Genomic DNA, 20,509 nt, shown 5'->3' with positions numbered 1-20,509 from the left:
TAAACTAGCTCATTAGTCAGCGTTCAAACACACCAGAATATTTTACTACAAAGATCAGAGAAAATACTTTCATGCCAACTAAGTTATTCTGTAATTGCTACAGTACTGAGACATATACAGTTTTTTACAATCACTTTGGCACTAATTTCAGAACCTTGACGTAATTTTTCAAAACTCTAGACACAAAACTCAAAACGGTCATCACTTGTAACACAGGCTGTCCAATGTTCAAAACATTGCATTGTGCATTCATGTCTTTAAAGAAATCTTGCACTTGCACAATCATTGGTTCAAAAAACAAATTTATTGTGAAATACCAATGAAACGTTAATTTAGATCACCCACACACAAGCAACCGATAGTTTCACTGTGTCATTGTTCGTACAATCATTAGATATTGTAGTACAAAATAGGTGATACATGTTTCATTATGGTACTACATGTAAATACATCCCTGTAAAAGTACTGCTGTAGTAGAGAGAATACTACAGACACAGTGGAATCATTGAACAAAATCTGAAATATGTTGATGAAAAACGATACAGTACTGTAAAACATCAAATGCAGTGTTCCTCAACTTGCTTGCTTGTACTGTAAAAAGCAAAACATAGGAGTGATTACTGTACTTCTACATTTTCATAAACTCTGTCTTGTGGATTTGGCCACAGGTTCTCATCTACATCACAATGGATGTTTTCATTAGCCAAACATCTTGGAAAAAACCTTCGGGCATGGCGAATCCAGGCCTGACACTGGTCTGCCGTGATGTCATGGCATGTGTCATCCATGGCCTGGAGAAAAGTGACTTGTTCATGAGGGCGCCTATCATAAACCTTCCATCTCCATGTGGAGAAAAATTCCTCAATCGGATTAAGGAAAGGAGAGTATGGGGGTAAATACAGGGTGGTAAATTGTGCATGGGCCTGAAACCATGCTTGCTCGGATTTCATTGGACACTCTTTGCTGTTGCTGCCGCTGTCTTGGTCCGTGGCCTTGTCCTCTACCACGTTCCCCCACACCTCTCAAACGAGGCCCACGAACACCTCTCAGAAGGGGTGCTTGTCCCCTGCCATTCCTTTGACCAACACGTCTTCCTCGTCTTCCTTCCACCACTGCATGACCTCTATTGTGACCTGGATCACCTGCCGGCTCCATGTTACAGTACGTATTGCTATATTGTTGCAAGTGGATCCCAATCAATTCTTTATATACGTGTTCCATAATGTGAACTCAATCATCAGTAACAAGTTGGCAGAATTGGACAAGCAATTACAAGGGCCTTCATCCATACAGTGCAGTACTGTCAATACTGTAAATAGTCTGAAAAGGTGGTACATGGGACCATAGAAACGGTGTCTGATAAAGAATGATGATAGATATAATATTACATCCATAGATAATGTAGTCTAATTGGTTCATGCTCCACGCTAATTGGTGACAATGAATCTCGTTATCTTGAAACTTTCATGATCTAAACATGGAATATTGTTTGTCTGTTTCCATACAACTATGTATTAAGAGTAATGCAACAGTTACTTATCATTTTGAGCAGTTGTATCAATTGATAGTTGGATAATTGTAATGAAATGAATAGACACTCATCTGAAATGTAATGTGTGAATTGCCTTTTGAAATAGTAGTACTTTGATGTTAAGTTGTGTCATATTGAACAGGTGATTTTTGTTAAATGAACAAATGATCTTAGTTTAATGTTTATTGTATCCAAGCAATTGAAAAAAGTGTTAGAGTTTTGAAAAATGTGCATTTTGATCATTGGTTGTGAGTTTTGTGTCTAGAGTTTTGAAAAATGACGTCAAGGTTCTGAAATTAGTGCCAAAGTGATTGTAAAAAACTGTAAACAACACAAAGAGAATGTACATTACTAAGAATAAGTAAAAAATAAATAAACTGAGGCTCATTCGAAATTGACTGGGAGGAGGGGTGGTCCAAAATAGGGGAGGGTTGTCAAAGTTTTTTATTGTGTGGTTTTTGGGGGGCACAGGGGAGGTTAGTGTGTTTTTTCCCTGGTTTACATTTGCTCTTGTGCTCTTATTTTCCCTATTAACAACGGCTTGACATACTTTTGATATTAACCTAATAAAGGTTAGAAACGTTTGTGAAGGTTTGGTATGGTGTGGCTATTATTAAGGTTTAGCTACTGCAGGCCTATGATATGAAGGCAGTGCACCCCGGCGCTCCAACTGACTCCGACAGTTGAACTTGAGGTGTGGAAGACTGTTTCAAGCCTACCAGAGTTACTCCTATAATCTTTATACAAAATATTCTGATTGAAAATTTACAAATTACCCTCCTTCTGTAAGTCTGCATCTGTATAGCAGACGCATAGCCAAATGACATAAATAAATGCATGTCGGTATCATAGCATGCCACCGGCATATCTCTATCTCTCTGGGGCTAGGCCTATATATATATATATATATACAGTGAGGGAAAAAAGTATTTGATCCCCTGCTGATTTTGTACGTTTGCCCACTGACAAAGAAATGATCAGTCTATAATTTTAGTGGTAGGTTTATTTGAACAGTGAGAGACAGAATAACAACAACAAAATCCAGAAAACCGCATGTCAAATACGTTATAAATTGATTTGCATTTTAATGAGGGAAATAAGTATTTGACCCCTCTGCAAAACATGACTTAGTACTTGGTGGCAAAACCCTTGTTGGCAATCACAGAGGTCAGACGTTTTTTGTAGTTGGCCACCAGGTTTGCACACATCTCAGGAGGGATTTTGTCCCACTCCTCTTTGCAGATCTTCTCCAAGTCATTAAGGTTTTGAGGCTGACGTTTGGCAAATCGAACCTTCAGCTTCCTCCACAGATTTTCTATGGGATTAAGGTCTGGAGACTGGCTAGGACACTCCATGACCTTAATGTGCTTCTTCTTGAACCACTCCTTTGTTGCCTTGGCTGTGTGTTTTGGGTCATTGTCATGCTGGAATACCCATCCACGACCCATTTTCAATGCCCTGGCTGAGGGAAGGAGGTTCTCACACAAGATTTGACGGTACATGGCCCCGTCCATCGTCCCTTTGATGCGGTGAAGTTGTCCTGTCCCCTTAGCAGAAAAACACCCCCAAAGCATAATGTTTCCACCTCCATGTTTGACGGTGGGGATGGTGTTCTTGGGGTCATAGGCAGCATTCCTCCTCCTCCAAACACGGCGAGTTGAGTTGATGCCAAAGAGCTCAATTTTGGTCTCATCTGACCACAACACTTTCACCCAGTTCTCCTCTGAATCATTCAGATGTTCATTGGCAAACTTCAGACGGGCATGTGCTTTCTTGAGCAGGGGGACCTTGCGGGCGCTGCAGGATTTCAGTCCTTCATGGCGTAGTGTGTTACCAATTGTTTTCTTGGTGACTATGGTCCCAGCTGCCTTGAGATCATTGACAAGATCCTCCCGTGTAGTTCTGGGCTGATTCCTCACCATTCTCATGATCATTGCAACTCCACGAGGTGAGATCTTGCTTGGAGCCCCAGGCCAAGGGAGATTGACAGGTCTTTTGTGTTTCTTCCATTTGCGAATAATCGCACCAACTGTTGTCACCTTCTCACCAAGCTGCTTGGCGATGGTCTTGTAGCCCATTCCAGCCTTTTGTAGGTCTACAATCTTGTCCCTGACATCCTTGGAGAGCTCTTTGGTCTTGGCCATGGTGGAGAGTTCGGAATCTGATTGATTGATTGCTTCTGTGGACAGGTGTCTGAGTGGCGCAGTGGTCTAAGGCACTGCATCGCAGATCTTTGCCACTAAAAATCCTGTGCCACTAGAGATCCTGGTTCGAATCCAGGCTCTGTCGTAGCCGCCCGTGACCGGGAGACCCATGGGGCGGCGCACAATTGGCCCAGCGTCGTCCAGGGTAGGGGAGGGAATGGCCGGCAGGGATGTAGCTCAGTTGGTAGAGCATGGCATTTGCAATGCCAGGGTTGTGGGTTCGATTCCAGTATTTAAAAAAATGTATGCACTCACTAACTGTAAGTCGCTCTGGATAAGAGCGTCTGCTAAATGACTAAAATGTAAATGTATACAGGTAAGAAGCTGAGATTAGGAGCACTCCCTTTAAGAGTGTGCTCCTATTCTCAGCTTGTTACCTGTATAAAAGACACCTGGGAGCCAGAAATATTTCTGATTGAGAGGGGGTCAAATACTTATTTCCCTCATTAAAATGCAAATCAATGTATAAAATTTTTGACATGCGTTTTTCTGGATTTTGTTGTTGTTATTCTGTCTCTCACTGTTCAAATAAACCTACCATTAAAATTATAGACTGATAATTTATTTGTCAGTGGGCAAACGTACAAAATCAGCAGGGGATCAAATACTTTTTTTCCACACTGTATATATACACACTACCAGTCAAAAGTTTGGACACACCTACTCATTCAAGGGTCTTTCTTTATTTTTACTATTTTTTACATTGTAGAATAATAGTGAACACATCAAAACTATGAAATAACACATATGGAATCATGTAGTAACCAAAAAAGTGTTAAACAAATCAAAATATATTTTATATTTGAGATTCTTCAAATAGCCACCCTATGCCTTGATGACAGCTTTGCACACTCTTGGCATTCTCTCAACAAGCTTCACCTGGAATGCTTTTCCAACCGTCTTGAAGGAGTTCCCACATATGCTGAGCACTTGTTGGCTACTTTTCCTTCACTCTGCGGTCCGACTCATCCCAAACCATCCCAATTGGGTTGAGGTCGGGGGATTGTGGAGGCTACCGGTCAAAAGTTTTAGAACACCTACTCATTCAAGAGTTTTTCTTTATTTTTACTATTGCGGAGATCATCCGTTCACCCACACCGTGTCTCACAAAGACACGGCGGTTGGAACCAAAAATCTCAAATGTGTTTCTTGGGCCAAGCAAGTCTCTTCTTCTTATTGGTGTCCTTTAGTAGTGGTTTCTTTGCAGCAATTCGACCATGAAGGCCTGATTCACACAGTGCCCTCTGAACAGTTGATGTTGAGATGTGTCTGTTACTTGAACTCTGTGAAGCATTTATTTGGGCTGCAATTTCTGAGGCTGGAAACTCTAATGAACTTATCCTCAGCAGCAGAGGTAACTCTGGATCTTCCATTCCTGTGGCGGTCCTCATGAGAGCCAGTTTCATCATAGCGCTTGATGGTTTTTGCGACTACACTTGAAGAAACTTTCAAAGTTCTTGACATTTTCCATATTGACTGACCTTCATGTCTTAAAGTAATGTTGGACTGTCATTTCTCTTTGCTTATTTGAGCTGTTCTTGCCATTATATGGACTTGGTCTTTTACGAAATAGGGCTATCTTCTGTATACCACCCCTACCTTGTCACAACACAACTGATTGGCTCAAACGCATTAAGAAGGAAATACATTCTTCAAATTAACTTTTAAGATGCACACCTGTTAATTGAAATGCATTCCAGGTGACTACCTCATGAAGCTAGTTGAGAGAATGCCAAGAGTGTGCAAAGCTGTCATCAAGGCAAAGGGTGGCTATTTGAAGAATCTCAAATATAAAATATATTTTGATTTGTTTAACACTTTTTTGGTTAATACATGATTCCATATGTGTTTTTTCATAGTTTTGATGTCGTCACTATTATTCTACAATGTAGAAAATAGTAAAAAAAAAAAAAAAAAACTTGAATGAGTAGGTGTTCTAAAACTTTTGACTGGTAGTGTTTATACATTTTACCTGACAAATAAAGTCAATCAATCAATCAATCAATCAATCAATCCAAACTGTGCAGTGGCCAATTGATACAAAACACAAAAAAGTTGAATGACATTGGGAGATTGTCAAGCCAAGCCTTCGAAACTGGGTAAGTCTACAAGGTAGGGAGGGATGTATTCTCTGTTTGTAGATATTGACAGTATAAATAATCTATTTTGTGTGGCCATGTCCTCTTATAATCTCCACCCGGCACAGACAGAAGAGGACTGGCCACCCCTCAGAGCCTGGTTCCTCTCTAGGTTTCTTCCTAGGTTCCTGCCTTTCTAGGGAGCTTTTCCTAGCCACCGTGCTTCTACATTTACATTGACATTTTAGTCATTTAGCAGACACTCTTATCCAGAGCGACTTACAGTTATCGAGTGCATACATTTTTTCATACTTCTACAACTGCATTGCTTGCTGTTTGGGGTTTTAGGCTGGGTTTCTGTATAGCACTTTGTGACATCTGCTGATGTAAAAGGGCTTTATAAATACATTTGATTGATTGATTGATTGATTGATTGGCACAGAAACCTGTTTTGTGGAAAGTTCTTTGCATATATTTTATATAATTATAAATATGGCATCAAAATGTTGAAAATCTGATTTCCCTCTAGCTGATCATTGTCTGCAGCCGGCTCTGATCGTAGTGTAATAAAAAAGGCAGGGACAGTGAACTCCTCTGTGTTGGTCGGCGAACCCAAAACTTTCTGGCCCGTATACCTGCGTGGCATCGACTGTGTCACAAAAGCATGCTGAATTGGTCGAAAAGTCGATATCCACGGTTATAAACACAGGGTCACTACATTTATTGTTATTTGTGGTCGTAAACATTATTTTGAGTAAATTTTAAGAAGGGGGAGGGTGTTCAATTTATTTTACAGTACAAGGGGAGGGTCATGTGAAAATATTCATAACTTTAGGGAGAGGGGTGCATTTTTTAAAATGAAACCTTGAGTTGGACCAACCCCGCCCCTACAGTAAATATCTCTCCCTAATAACTGTCTAAGTTGATCGAATAGTTAAGAGACATTGTTGGGTTTAGACGTTGGGTTTAGTTCATGCTGATGAATTCTTACGTTAGACTTGTGCCACATTGAATAGAAGTCATGGGATGTAATATCACATGCATCCTGTTTGACTTTCAATAGGCTTAATAGTTGAGAAAGAGAGAAAGGAAGTTGTGTTTATACATTCATCACGCGTAAAACAAAGTGACTCATTTATTTACCTTGACTGAGCGTCCCAAATGGCACCCTACCCCCTATATAGTGCACAACGTTTGACCAGAGCCCTCTGGGGAATAGGGAGGGATAAAGGGAATAGGATGCAATTTGGGACGGAACCCTAATAGTTGAGAAAGAGAGGAAGTAAGTTCTGTTTATTTACCATGCGTATAGCAACATGACTCATGAATTTATCATGATGGATATGGCATTGCACCTTGAACAGAGGCAAACGTGATTCACTACACTCATAATGAAACCCTTGGTTGTTCTGCCTCTCCAATTTCCAAAGGTTTCAAGAAAGAAGGGTAGTTTCATTATGAGTTCCACAGAATGCAGTTAGGGTATGCCTTGACTATTTATTGGCCTACCTTGGATCCAAATGTCCTTAACCATAAACCATTGGAGCGACCATGATGCCATGATCTTTTTGATTTGAATAGTGGTGCTGATGTTGTCATCACTAAGAGCTTATTGAAAACATTTGTCAGGTTGTGCTGGTGTTTTTGCAGGTGAGGGTAATGTGCCTCGGCCTCTCGCTGGAGTGCATTGGAAGCAGGTAAATATAGGGGCCTAGTCCAACTGACTGGCTCCCCCTAGTGCAGTTTTCCAGGTCTGTCCAAGTCCCAGTTGCTTGTTGTTATTACCATCAGCAAGAGATGTCAAATAGCCAAGATGGCACAGGAGGCTGCTGCGGGGAGGACAGCTCTTAACAATGGCTGGAATGGCATCAAACACACGGAAACCATGGGTTTTGACATATTTGATACCTTATTTTCTTTTAGTCATTTAGCAGACGCTCTTATCCAGACCGATTTACAAGAGCAATTAGGGTTAAGTGTTGCTCAAGGGCACATCGACAGATTTTTCACCTAGTCGGCTCGGGGATTAGAACCAGCGACCTTTCGGTTACTGGCACAACGCTCTTAACCACTAAGCTACCTGCCGCCCCTTATTTTGCTCCAGCCATTACCACGAGCCCGTCCTTCCCAATTAAGGTGACACCAACCTCCTGCGTAATATGGGTATTATTGCTGTAATTGTTGGATAGAAAATAGAAATTCAATAGAAAAACATAGATAATGTGATGTAGCTAGTCCACATTGTCAAAAGTATTTCAAGTCATAACACAAAAACACATTACTTTCCTATGGCTATAAAGTTGCAACATGTACAGAAAAGTGAAATCTCACGTACCTCGTGATGTCCAGTCAGTGATCTATCACATGTATAAGAATCATTGAATCAGCTCAACTCCTGTCGAAGTCACGCCCACACTGACTCGAAGCACATGATTAGGCGTGTTTACCTGCGATGCGTTGCAGTGGCATAGAGCTAATCTAGCTAGTGGATGCTAACAAGTGTCTCTCTTTGCATTGAGGAAAAATGACAAAATCACATTGAAAGACAGTTAGTTAGATAAGTATCGGACAACATACATCACATCTTCACTGGATTACTGCGCGTGAGGAGGTTCATCCTTGCATTTGTGTGTAGCTAGCTTGATAGCTAGTTAGCTAACAAGCGAGCCAGTCTGCCAGACGGGTTGTTCGAAAGGTGGGGAGCCGACTTTGCTGCATTTAACGACGTTCTAATCGTCATTCCAAATGTGGTTAACAATATGGATGTTATCAATATACTATAATTGAATACGTGAAATGTCATCGACCTACATTGTCCATTGCTACTGGTGACAGCTAGCTAACTCTGTTACAGAGTTTGCCCTTCTGGCTCAGTCCGAAACAGAGCTGGCTAGCTGTCACCTGTAGCAATGGACAATTTAGGTCGATGACATTTCACGTATTCAATTATAGCATATTGACAACATCCATGCTATTAACCACATACCAGCGGAGACCATGTGGAATAGCTCATTTAGCTACAGTAATATCCCAACCAAGAAAAACAGGTCTTGGTCTGACAAGGAAGTGCTGCACTTCTCTCTGACTGTTTTCAGGGTCCGGCTTGTTACCATTTGATAGCTAGTTAAGTTGTTTTACTTTGTCATGCACTGCCACTGTCTGTTGCAATTCAGTTTGTTTGTATCCAGCATAGGACATGTGATGTGGCTATTTGCGCTAGTCTTAAAGTTGCCACATAAAGTGATGCAACTGAGCTAGTCATGATGTTACTGCGCATCATTGCCAGTGAGAATATGATGGAGATTGCACCGTTTTAAGCACATAAATAACAATCACATTGTGTTGGCGTTCTATCTATTCGCCCTACTATTACCATAGGCTACATACTTTGACATGTCATGCATGCATGTTTTCTTTCTTTGCAGTGTGGTAAAACCAGATTAACACGTTTTAACCCTTCGAACCACCACATGAAATCCTAAATATCTCCAGTCCCAGCCTTCAGACAGGCGCTATGGAGGAGTCAGACGTGGAGCGTGAGTGACCTTTATTCATCTTCATGTCCTTATGCCATTGCCTCTTGATATGGGCTATCCCTTGCATAATTATTTGTTTTTGGTCAGAGAGGCATAATCTACACAATATATTTATATTTTATCTGAGTGTTCCACAACATTCTGCCCTAGCGAATGGTGATTCTGTTGAAAACTGTTTCTTAATTGGAAGCGAAACAGTGAGAGACCTACCTGAATTTGTCCAATAGAAACTCTCGTTTTGCAACTGTTTGGTGGAATGTATAGAACCCAGGTCTCATTTGTGTCTCACTCCTCCCTGTCTATCCTGTATTCTCTCACTCCTCCCCGTCTATCCTGTATTCTCTCACTCCTCCCCGTCTATCCTGTATTCTCTCACTCCTCCCCGTCTATCCTGCTGTGTTCTCTCCCCACCAGAGGTGACCCTGGCCCTGCTGGATTCAGCCAATGACAAGGACCCGGTGGTCAGGGAGCAGGTCAGGAAGTCCATACTGACCCTGGGGAAGCAGCAGCCTAACAAGGTCCTGTCCATGTGCCAGGACTACCTGGTCAAACACCCCAAGGTCAGACACTACCACCACTACTACTACTGCTTCTGACTGTTGATTAACTACTGTGTGGAGCTGTGACTGGAACACTATAGTAGAAATCCCCCAGACTCATTAGCAATTTCTGCAGAACGTGATGTGTGGCAGTGAATGTGGCCTATGTGTGTAGGCTATCTGTGTCTGTCTGTATTTGTGATGAGGTAGGTGGGGCTCAATGCTGGCCAGGTAAAAGCTGTTCTGCGTTACCTTGCCTGGCTAACAATATAATTATGTTATATTGTTTCCATTGTACTTGAAAGAACAGCATAGATTTCTAGTTCTGTTTTAGAGGTGTCGTCCCTCTTAAATTCAGCCATTTATCTGTCCTGTCACCATTTTTGATGTAACTTTCACTCTCAGAACATTGCAAATGAGAAGTGAAAGGGTTCTTGGTTATGAGAAGAAAGCTACTGTACTGTGTGACCATAGCCCTCTGATGCAATGGCAATTTCAGACAGCACCAATGCTGCTCTGTGCTGCAGATTTCATCACAATGCTAGAGAGAAGGTTTCAAGTTTTATTAGTCGTATGCATGGGATACGCATGGTATACATCGTCAAAGGAAATGCTTACTTGCAGGTTCCTTCTCGACAATGCAACAACAATAAGACATAATAGAAGATTGCATTAGGATGTGATATGGTCTAACATGAAGAATTAACACACATCCTGCCAGAAGCTGGAGACCTTATCACTTCTCTGAAGACTGTGACTCTGCATGTGCTACTCCAATGATATGAATACAAAAGAGATTATGAAATATACTGTATGGGAGAGACTTTTCATACAGGTCACCGTGTTAACGTTAATGAATGTTGACTTAAGGCCTGTGTTTGAAGTGATTTACAATTTAACCTTATTTTCCTGCAGCTTGTAGTTGGGCACAGAGTTGTTATACTGCAGACGATTGAGCTAATTGTGAAGACCAAGATAGACGACATCAGTTACCCGAAAATCAAAAGCATCATTTCTTTGGCCTCTGATGAAATGACTCGATCAAAGGTAAGATTGTTTCTGATGATTTAGTTATTCTGGTCTGAACTGAAATATAGAAATTCAATTACCAACTTTGTGCTTTTAGCCTAATATTGCACGTAATCTAGTTATTCCTCTGACAAAGTACTGGATTTATCAATGGTTATTCTAACATAGAGGCCATTGCATCAATCTGAACACTGAACAGTATATGTTTGTTCTCATGTATACAATACAAAAAGTATGGCCTAGGGTTTGATTCAACAGCTCAGTTTTCATGTTTTTACAGGATGTTGTACCTGATTGGCAACAGGCAGCCAGCAATATTCTGGTTGCTGTGGGAAACAAGTACATCAATGACATCATGGAGGAAATCCTCAGCAAGTTCCAGCCAGGGGTCCTGCCTCATTTCTTTGTGGTCCAAACATTAGCAAGCCTCTCTGAATCCAATGGTAGGCAAACACCATACACAATGGTGTCAAGCGCACAGTATAGAGCTGCCTAAAAGGCTGCTAACGGATCCTTTACATCCTGTCACCTAGCTTCTGAGAAGCCTTTGTTTGTGATTTTACAGATCAAGACTATTCCCCCTCAGTGTTTTTCAAATTGTTTCTAGATATCTCTTGGCAGTGTAATAGCGGTAGAGTCTAACCTCTAATCTTACTTTTGTTGACAGTTTATGGTATGGTGCCATTTCTCAATGCCATCTTGGGCACCATGCTCCCAATGCTGGGCATGACCAAGCAGGACAACATGAAGTGGGTGTTCTCCTCTGGTAGGAGTAGATGCACTGTAGCCAACATACTGTAGCATTATTATACATGATTAAACATACATTACCAGACCCAGCCTATAGACCTCTGTCTCTCTGTCTCTCTCTCTCTCTGTCTCTCTCTCTCTCTCTCTCTCTCTCCGTCACTGTCTCTCTCTTTCAATTCAATTTAATTCAATAGACTTTATTGACATGGCAAGTTAAATTACTTACATTGTCAAAGTATACATATAACAAAAATGGTGGGACCAACAGCAATAATAATAGAAGTAGTGGAAATGGGATTACCATCTGTCTCTCGCTCTCGCTCTCTCTGTCTCTCTCTTTCTGTGTCTGTCTCTCTCTTTCCTTCTCCCAGCTCTGTCCCACTTCAGTGAGAGCATCCTGGAGTACCTAGCCAACCTGGACAAAGCTCCTGACCCGACTGTGAGAAAGGACACGTTCTCCAGCGAGATCTACGCAGCTTACGACATCCTCTACTGCAACTGGCTCCAGAGCAGGGAATCCAAGGTACACCACATTACATTAGGAGGAGCACGAAACCAATTTGTCCTAATTACATTTCTGTCTCAACCGTCCCTCTGTTGTAGGGATATCATGATGAAAGCAACCCCTTTGACTGTGTGCTGGTATTATAGGGAAGAGAAGGGAGAGGTCTACAGGCAGAGCCAGGTCAATGATTGATATCAGATGATTTCAACATTTAGGAGAGTTTCCTGGACATATTTGCCTGGTTAATTCTCTGCAAGGTTATGTAGAAAGGTTTTCTTTAGGTTTCTGAGTAGAGGACATAATAACCACAGTAGAAGTCGGTCTAGGCTTGTGGGAAATAAATAGTCCCTTATCTGTAATCTGTTCATATACTCTGCATTCCTCCATTTTGGTTTTGAAATGATTAACCACAGAGCAACTGCAGCATAACTGCTGATGTCTTTATTTTTGAGAATGCCAAAAGTCAGATTACTCCCCGTCTCTGCACCCGCATTAATAAAAAGATTTCTGCTTCAGTTAGATGTGGACTCAGTTGATTAAAACGTTTTTCCAGTGATTGGCTGTGTCCCAAATGGCTTCATATTCCCTAAATCACGTGTCAAACTCATTCCACGGAGCGCCGAGTTTCTGCAGGATTTCGCTCCTCCCTTGTACTTGATTGATGAATTTAAGGTCACTCATTAGGAAATAACTCTTCACCTGGTTGTCGAGGTCTTGAGAGGAAAAACCAAAAACCCGCAGACTCTAGGCCCTCCATGGAATGAGTTTGACACCCCTGTTCCCTATAGAGTGCACTGCTTTTGGCCAGGGCCCATAGAACCCTGTTCCCTATAGAGTGCACTGCTTTTGGCCAGGGCCCATAGAACCCTGTTCCCTATAGAGTGCACTGCTTTTGGCCAGGGCCCATAGAACCCTGTTCCCTATAGAGTGCACTGCTTTTGGCCAGGGCCCATAGAACCCTGTTCCCTATAGAGTGCACTGCTTTTGGCCAGGGCCCATAGGGTTCTGGTGAAAACTGATGCTGCTAGATCTGGTCAAAAATAGTACACTGTAGAGAATAGACCCAGTCCTAGTGTTGTTTTTCTCTACCTGGCTGGGGCTGTAGCTACGACTAACTGTTGTTTTTCTCTACCTGGCTGGGGCTGTAGCTACGACTAACTGTTGTTTTTCTCTACCTGGCTGGGGCTGTAGCTACGACTAACTGTTGTTTTTCTCTACCTGGCTGGGGCTGTAGCTACGACTAACTGTTGTTTTTCTCTACCTGGCTGGGGCTGTAGCTACGACTAACAGTGGCAGAAGCAGTGGGATCCATGAGTCACCTGATGGCCCATGATAAACTGGAGGAGCAGCTTCCCAAACTCATTCCCACAATCCTCTCCCTGTACAAGAAGAACACCGAGCATTACGTCATCAGTAAGGTAGGTAGGCCTCTAATGACTGCTGCTGGTGTTCTATATAGGGAATAGAGTGCCAGATGGGAGGCACTCAGAGAGTTCAGCAGTCTGGTCCAGATCTGTGTGTAATAGTTTAGCTAACTCTTCTGACCTGGCAGTGTCATGTCAAACAGGTAGGCCCATACAGGTAGGCCCATACAGGTAGGCCCATACAGGTATGCTTGTCATGTCAAACAGGTAGGCCCATACCGGTATGCTTGTCATATTCTCATGCCAAGACATCTAATTTTCTGGTTTTCTTGGCATAACAATGATAGTTAGCTGTGGCGTTGACTGAAGCACATACCGATGCAGAGTACCCTCGTCTGAAGTCGGGCACTATGGTATTTATGTTGATGTAGTGATTAAATCTAGACCAGGGTACTCTGCAGTCTGCCACTATGGTATTTATGTTGATATAGTGATTAACGATAGACCAGGGTACTCTGCAGTCTGCCACTATGGTATTTATGTTGATATAGTGATTAAAGATGGACCAGGGTACTCTGCAGTCTGCCACTATGGTATTTATGTTGATGTAGTGATTTATGATAGACCAGGGTACTCTGCAGTCTGCCACTATGGTATTTATGTTGATGTAGTGATTTTAGCTAGACCAGGGTACTCCGCAGTCTGCCACTATGGTATTTATGTTGATGTAGTGATTTAAGCTAGACCAGGGTACTCCGCAGTCTGCCACTATGGTATTTATGTTGATGTAGTGATTTAAGCTAGACCAGGGTACTCCGCAGTCTGCCACTATGGTATTTATGTTGATGTAGTGATTTAAGCTAGACCAGGGTACTCCGCAGTCTGCCACTATGGTATTTATGTTGATGTAGTGATTTAAGCTAGACCAGGGTACTCCGCAGTCTGCCACTATGGTATTTATGTTGATGTAGTGATTTAAGCTAGACCAGGGTACTCCGCAGTCTGCCACTATGGTATTTATGTTGATGTAGTGATTTAAGCTAGACCAGGGTACTCCACAGTCTGCCAATATGGTATTTATGTTGATTGGGACTTAAATTACTTATTTAATGGAGTCTTACTCTCAATGTCATTCATCAGTCCTGTAGCAGTGTTTTAGTCCGTTTCCCAACACTGTCCGCTCTGCTCACTAATCAGCTCATGTTGATTTCACCTCCCCTGCAGAGCCTGTGTCAAGTTCTGGATGCTTCTGTGAACATGGGCAGCAGAGTTCTGGAGACGCAGATCGACAGCCTGCTCACTACTCTACACCAGCAGGTACGGCAAAGTGACAGTACAGTACACTGACAACATATGAACACGACTGCATTCTTCTAACTTTATTTTATATATACTTTTTTTAAATGATTGATTATAGATTTTTCATTTATTTAACCTTTATTTTGACAGGGAGTCATCCTGAGACCAAGGTGTCTTTTTCAGAGGAGCCCTGTATACACATCAATACACATTATACACATCACTATACACATCAATACACAATTATACTCATCACTATACACATTCTACACATCACTATACACATCAATACACATTCTACACATCACTATACACATCAATACACATTCCACACATCACTATACACATCAATACACATTCCACACATCACTATACACATCACATACATGAAAAGCAAAACACAATCACAGAAAACAAACACATCCTTCATGAAAAAGGTCCTCAATCAGCCTTTAGAATTGCCCTAGAGGCACCAATTCATCCAATTTTAGAGAGCCTTGGAGATTATTCCACAAGTAAGGTACAAACAAATTAAAAGCAGATGATTGTACTGCGATGTTGAAGGAGCTAGCAAGCAAGCATTTCACTGCACCTTTTACACATGCTGTAAACTGTGTATGTAACTAATAACATTTGATTTGAAAGTACTACCTTGGAACACACAGGCTTCTTACAACACGTTCTGTCACTCCGCCTGGGCTGTTTGCTCAATGACAATAGGATGTTTTTCTGTATTTAACACAGCTAGTCATACTAGAGACTGACTATAATGGTTCTCAATGACAGGATACATAATAAATCACTTCCTGTTGTCAGGATACATAATAAATCACTTCCTGTTGTCAGGATACATAATAAATCACTTCCTGTTGTCAGGATACATAATAAATCACTTCCTGTTGTCAGGATGCATAATAAATCACTTCCTGTTGTAGTCACATTGTTTGTGACTCACCCTATGCCAATCCACTGACTTTGAAATGTCCACGATGCGTTGGTTTGATTGCACTTAAGTCAACATCAGTTAGATTGAATCAAGAACAAACATACTTTTCAATATGGATTGGTTGATTAGTATGAATAAGAGTTATTGTACCTTCATGTACAGTAATTATCATTTTGTGTTCCCTCCAGGTTTGCGCACCTGTTGACTACAGCAACCCACCGACGGTGAAAAATCACAACGAGGTATTAAGATGCTTCAGCATTCTAGGTTGGTTTTCTGTTCTTCAATAATGCGTGTGTGTGTTTTGTCTCTAGGTTTATTAGATTGAGAGGTCAGTGTTGTAGTCAATGAAGTAAATGTTGCAGATAGAAACGCATTGAACGATTCCTTATTCGACATGACAATCACAACTGTTCTACCCAATATATTTTTAATCTGAAGGTTCTAGAACAGGCCCCTTGACCTGGTCTTTGTTAGTCCAGTCAGTGGACCAGTGTGTGTTGTTGTAATCCAGTGGTCATGTTGCTGCCTGTTGGGGAGGGAGGGATTAAAGTCCTCCTGCCACACAGACACACTGCTGCTGTAGCAATATGCCAAACGTCTGACTTTTACTGCTCTTCCAAGTTATGGAGTTGGGCTTGTAGACCTTTGGCTGCAACGTGTAGAAGGATTTAATGAGGGGCCGGTCATCACTGTTTGGACTGTGTGCTTGCGTCTAAATATTACTCTCTGGGCCTATATATACATTTTCAGATGATCTGGGTAATTTCCATTACATTGTATAATTAAGCAATAAGGTCAGAGGGAGTGTGGTATATGGCCGATATACCACGGCTAAGGGCTGTTCTTACGTACGACGCAACGTGGAGTGCCTGCATACAGCCCTTAGCCATATACTACAAACCCCAGAGGTGCCTTATTGCTATTATACACTGGTTACCAATGTAATTAGAGCAGTAAAAATAAATGTTTTGTCATACCCGTGGTATATGGTCTGATATATTTGTCAGCCAATCAGCATTCAGGGCACGAACCACCCAGTTTATAATATAAAACTGATAATGGAATTGTAGAATACCAGTATTAATTGGTGCTGTTACCTACAGTGAGGGAAAAAAGTATTTGATCCCCTGCTGATTTTGTACGTTTGCCCATTGACAAAGACATGATCAGTCTATAATTTTAATGGTAGGTTTATTTGAACAGTGAGAGACAGAATAACAACAAAAAAATCCAGAAAAATGCATGTCAAAAATGTTATAAATTGATTTGCATTTTAATGAGGGAAATAAGTATTTGACCCCTCTGCTAAACATGACTTAGTACTTGGTGGCAAAACCCTTGTTGGCAATCACAGAGGTCAGACGTTTCTTGTAGTTGGCCACCAGGTTTGCACACATCTCAGGAGGGATTTTGTCCCACTCCTCTTTGCAGATCTTCTCCAAGTCATTAAGGTTTCAAGGCTGACGTTTGGCAACTCGAACCTTCAGCTCCCTCCACAGATTTTCTATGGGATTAAGGTCTGGAGATTGGCTAGGCCACTCCAGGACCTTAATGTGCCTCTTCTTGAGCCACTCCTTTGTTGCCTTGGCTGTGTGTTTTGGGTCATTGTCATGCTGGAATACCCATCCATGAGCCATTTTCAATGCCCTGGCTGAGGGAAGGAGGTTCTCACCCAAGATTTGACGGTACATGGCCCTGTCCATCGTCCCTTTGATGCGGTGAAGTTGTCCTGTCCCCTTAGCAGAAAAACACCCCCAAAGCATAATGTTTCCACCTCCATATTTGATGGTGTTCTTGGGGTCATAGGCAGCGTTCCTCCTCCTCCAAACACGGCGAGTTGAGTTGATGCCAAAGAGCTCGATTTTGGTCTCATCTGACCACAACACTTTCACCCAGTTCTCCTCTGAATCATTCAGATGTTCATTGGCAAACTTCAGACGGGCCTGTATATGTGCTTTCTTGAGCAGGGGGACCTTGCGGGCGCTGCAGTATTTCAGTCCTTCACGGTGTAGTGTGCTACCAATTGTTTTCTTGGTGACTATGGTCCCAGCTGCCTTGAGATCATTGACAAGATCCTCCCGTGTAGTTCTGGGCTGATTCCTCTTGCATGGAGCCCCAGGCCGAGGGAGATTGACAGTTCTTTTGTGTTTCTTCCATTTGCGAATAATCGCACCAACTGTTGTCACCTTCTCACCAAGCTGCTTGGCGATGATCTTGTAGCCCATTCCAGCCTTGTGTAGGTCTACAATCTTGTCCCTGACATCCTTGGAGAGCTCTTTGGTCTTGGCCATGGTGGAGAGTTTGGAATCTGATTGATTGATTGCTTCTGTGGACAGGTGTCTTTTATACAGGTAACAAGCTGAGATTAGGAGCACACGCTTTAAGAGTGTGCTCCTAATCTCAGCTCGTTACCTGTATAAAAGACACCTGGGAGCCAGAAATCTTTCTGATTGAGAGGGGGTCAAATACTTATTTCCCTCATTAAAATGCAAATCAATGTAAAAAAAAATTAACATGCGTTTTTCTGGATTATTTTGTTGTTATTCTGTCTCTCACTGTTCAAATAAACCTACCATTAAAATTATAGACTGATCATTTCTTTGTCAGTGGGCAAACGTACAAAATCAGCAGGGGATCAAATACTTCTTTCCCTCACTGTACATATATGGTATATAGGCCTAGTACAGTACTATGTTCAGAGTTCCAGACTGTTTTCCCTCTTCAACCAATACTAAACTCTGGCTGTGTCTCAAGTGGCACCCTACTCTCTATATAGTGCACTACTTTTGACCGGAACCCTATGAGTCCTGGTGAAAAGTAGTGCACTATAAAGGGAATAGGGTGCCGTTGTGAACAAAGTCTTTGTTATTTTAGAACTTGGAGCTGCTGCAGGGAAACTACATGATGGACACCATGTCCTCCTGTAATGAGATAATTCATGATTAGATTTTAGATGGTGTGACTTCACTCCGGGGTAAATGTGTTTAAACTTTAAGCACTCGTCTGACTCTGTGCCGTACGCTTCCTTCCTCCGCAGCCAACACCTTCCCAGACCGGCTGATCATGTTTGTGCTTCAGAAACTGGAGAACAGTAATGAGAGGAACCGCATGGGCTCCCTGGCCGTGCTCCGACACCTCATCAACTCCTCCAGTAAGACTGCTAGTTAGTCTGGCTCGGGTCTGTCTACACAGGACAGGAGGCACTTACTACAGTGTGTGTGTATGTATGTATGTATGTATATATACATACATACATACATACATACATCCATCCATCCATCCATCCGCGGAAAAAATTAAGAGACCACTGCAAAATTATCAGTTTCTCTGGTTTTACTATTTATAGGTATGTTTTTGGGTAAAAATAACATTTTTGTTTTATTCTATGAACTACTGACAACATTTCTCCCAAATTCCAAATAGAAATATTGTCATTTAGAGCATTTATTTGCAGAAAATTACATCTGGTCAAAATAACAAAAAATATGCAGTGTTGTCAGACCTCGAATAATGCAAAGAAAATAAGTTCATGTTCATTTTTAAACAACACAATACTAATGTTTTAACTTAAGAAGAGTTCAGAAATCAATATTTGGTGGAATAACCCTAATTTTCAATCACAGCTTTCATGCGTCTTGGCATGCTCTCCACCAGTCTTTCACATTGATGTTTGGTGACTTTATGCCACTCCTGGCGCAAAAATTCAAGCAGCTCGGCTTTGTTTGATGGCTTGTGACCATCCATCTTCCTCTTGATCACATTCCAGAAGTTTTCAATGGGGTTCAGGTCTGGAGATTGGGCTGGCCATGACAGGGTCTTGATCTGGTGGTCCTCCATCCACACCTTGATTGACCTGGCTGTGTGGCATGGCGCATTGTCCTGCTGGAAAAACCAATCCTCCGAGTTGGGGAACAATGTCAGAGCAAAAGGAAGCAAGTTTTCATCCAGGACAACCTTGTACGTGGCTTGATTCATGCGTCCTTCACAAAGACAAATCTGCCCGATTCCAGCCTTGCTGAAGCACCCCCAGATCATCACCGATCCTCCACCAAATTTCACAGTGGGTGCGAGACGTTGTGGCTTGTAGGCCTCTCCAGGTCTCCGTCTAACCATTAGACGACCAGGTGTTGGGCAAAGCTGAAAATTGGACTCATCAGAGAAGATGACCTTACTCCAGTCCTCTACGGTCCAATCCTTATGGTCTTTTGCAAACCTCAGCCTGGCTCTTCTTTGCTTCTCATTGATGAAGGGATTTTTTCTAGCTTTGCACGACTTCAGCCCTGCTCCTAGGAGCCTGTTTCGAACCGTCCTCGCCGTGCACTTCACCCCAGCTGCCGTTTGCCATTCTTTTTGTAGGTCACTTGATGTCATCCTACAGTTGTTGAGTGACATTCAAATGAGTTGGCGGTCATCCCGGTCAGTAGAGAGTCGTTTTCGCCCTCTGCCGGTCTGTAGCTTTGTTGTCCCCAATGTCTGCTGCTTGACCTTGTTCTTATGAACCACCGTCTTTGAAATTTTAAGGATGGAAGCAACCTGACACTCACTGTATCCCTCTGCCAGTAAAGCCAGAATTGAACCCTTCTTTTCCTCACTCAAAACTTTCCTTTCAACTCTTTTGGCATGGTCAATAGTTATTTTTTGATTAATATTACTTTTGAGGTACTATTAGCACTGTTTTTGCCATCCAGCTGGTCCTATTGCAAGAGGATAGTGATGACCACAGCA

General features: G+C 42.0%; 1 protein-coding gene across 1 annotated transcript in view; it reads left to right on the top strand.

Moving 5' to 3' along the window:
- Positions 1-8,260: 8,260 nt before the first annotated feature.
- Positions 8,261-20,509, top strand: part of LOC311115569 (maestro heat-like repeat-containing protein family member 1) — a 56,387-nt gene continuing 44,138 nt past the window's right edge. Inside the window, exons 1-11 of the mRNA XM_084190717.1 lie at positions 8,261-8,508; positions 9,239-9,349; positions 9,764-9,909; positions 10,804-10,935; positions 11,198-11,360; positions 11,585-11,683; positions 12,039-12,190; positions 13,450-13,590; positions 14,761-14,853; positions 15,970-16,048; positions 18,822-18,935. Of these exons, the coding sequence (XP_084046843.1) occupies positions 9,328-9,349; positions 9,764-9,909; positions 10,804-10,935; positions 11,198-11,360; positions 11,585-11,683; positions 12,039-12,190; positions 13,450-13,590; positions 14,761-14,853; positions 15,970-16,048; positions 18,822-18,935 (1,141 nt within the window). The 5' untranslated portion in view covers positions 8,261-8,508; positions 9,239-9,327. The remainder of the gene's footprint in view (positions 8,509-9,238; positions 9,350-9,763; positions 9,910-10,803; positions 10,936-11,197; positions 11,361-11,584; positions 11,684-12,038; positions 12,191-13,449; positions 13,591-14,760; positions 14,854-15,969; positions 16,049-18,821; positions 18,936-20,509) is intronic.

Source organism: Coregonus lavaretus (genome assembly GCF_964263955.1).
Source record: "Coregonus lavaretus genome assembly, contig: HAP1_SCAFFOLD_1780, whole genome shotgun sequence".
Lineage (NCBI taxonomy): Eukaryota > Metazoa > Chordata > Actinopteri > Salmoniformes > Salmonidae > Coregonus > Coregonus lavaretus.
This window is presented reverse-complemented; position numbering and strand designations above follow the sequence as displayed.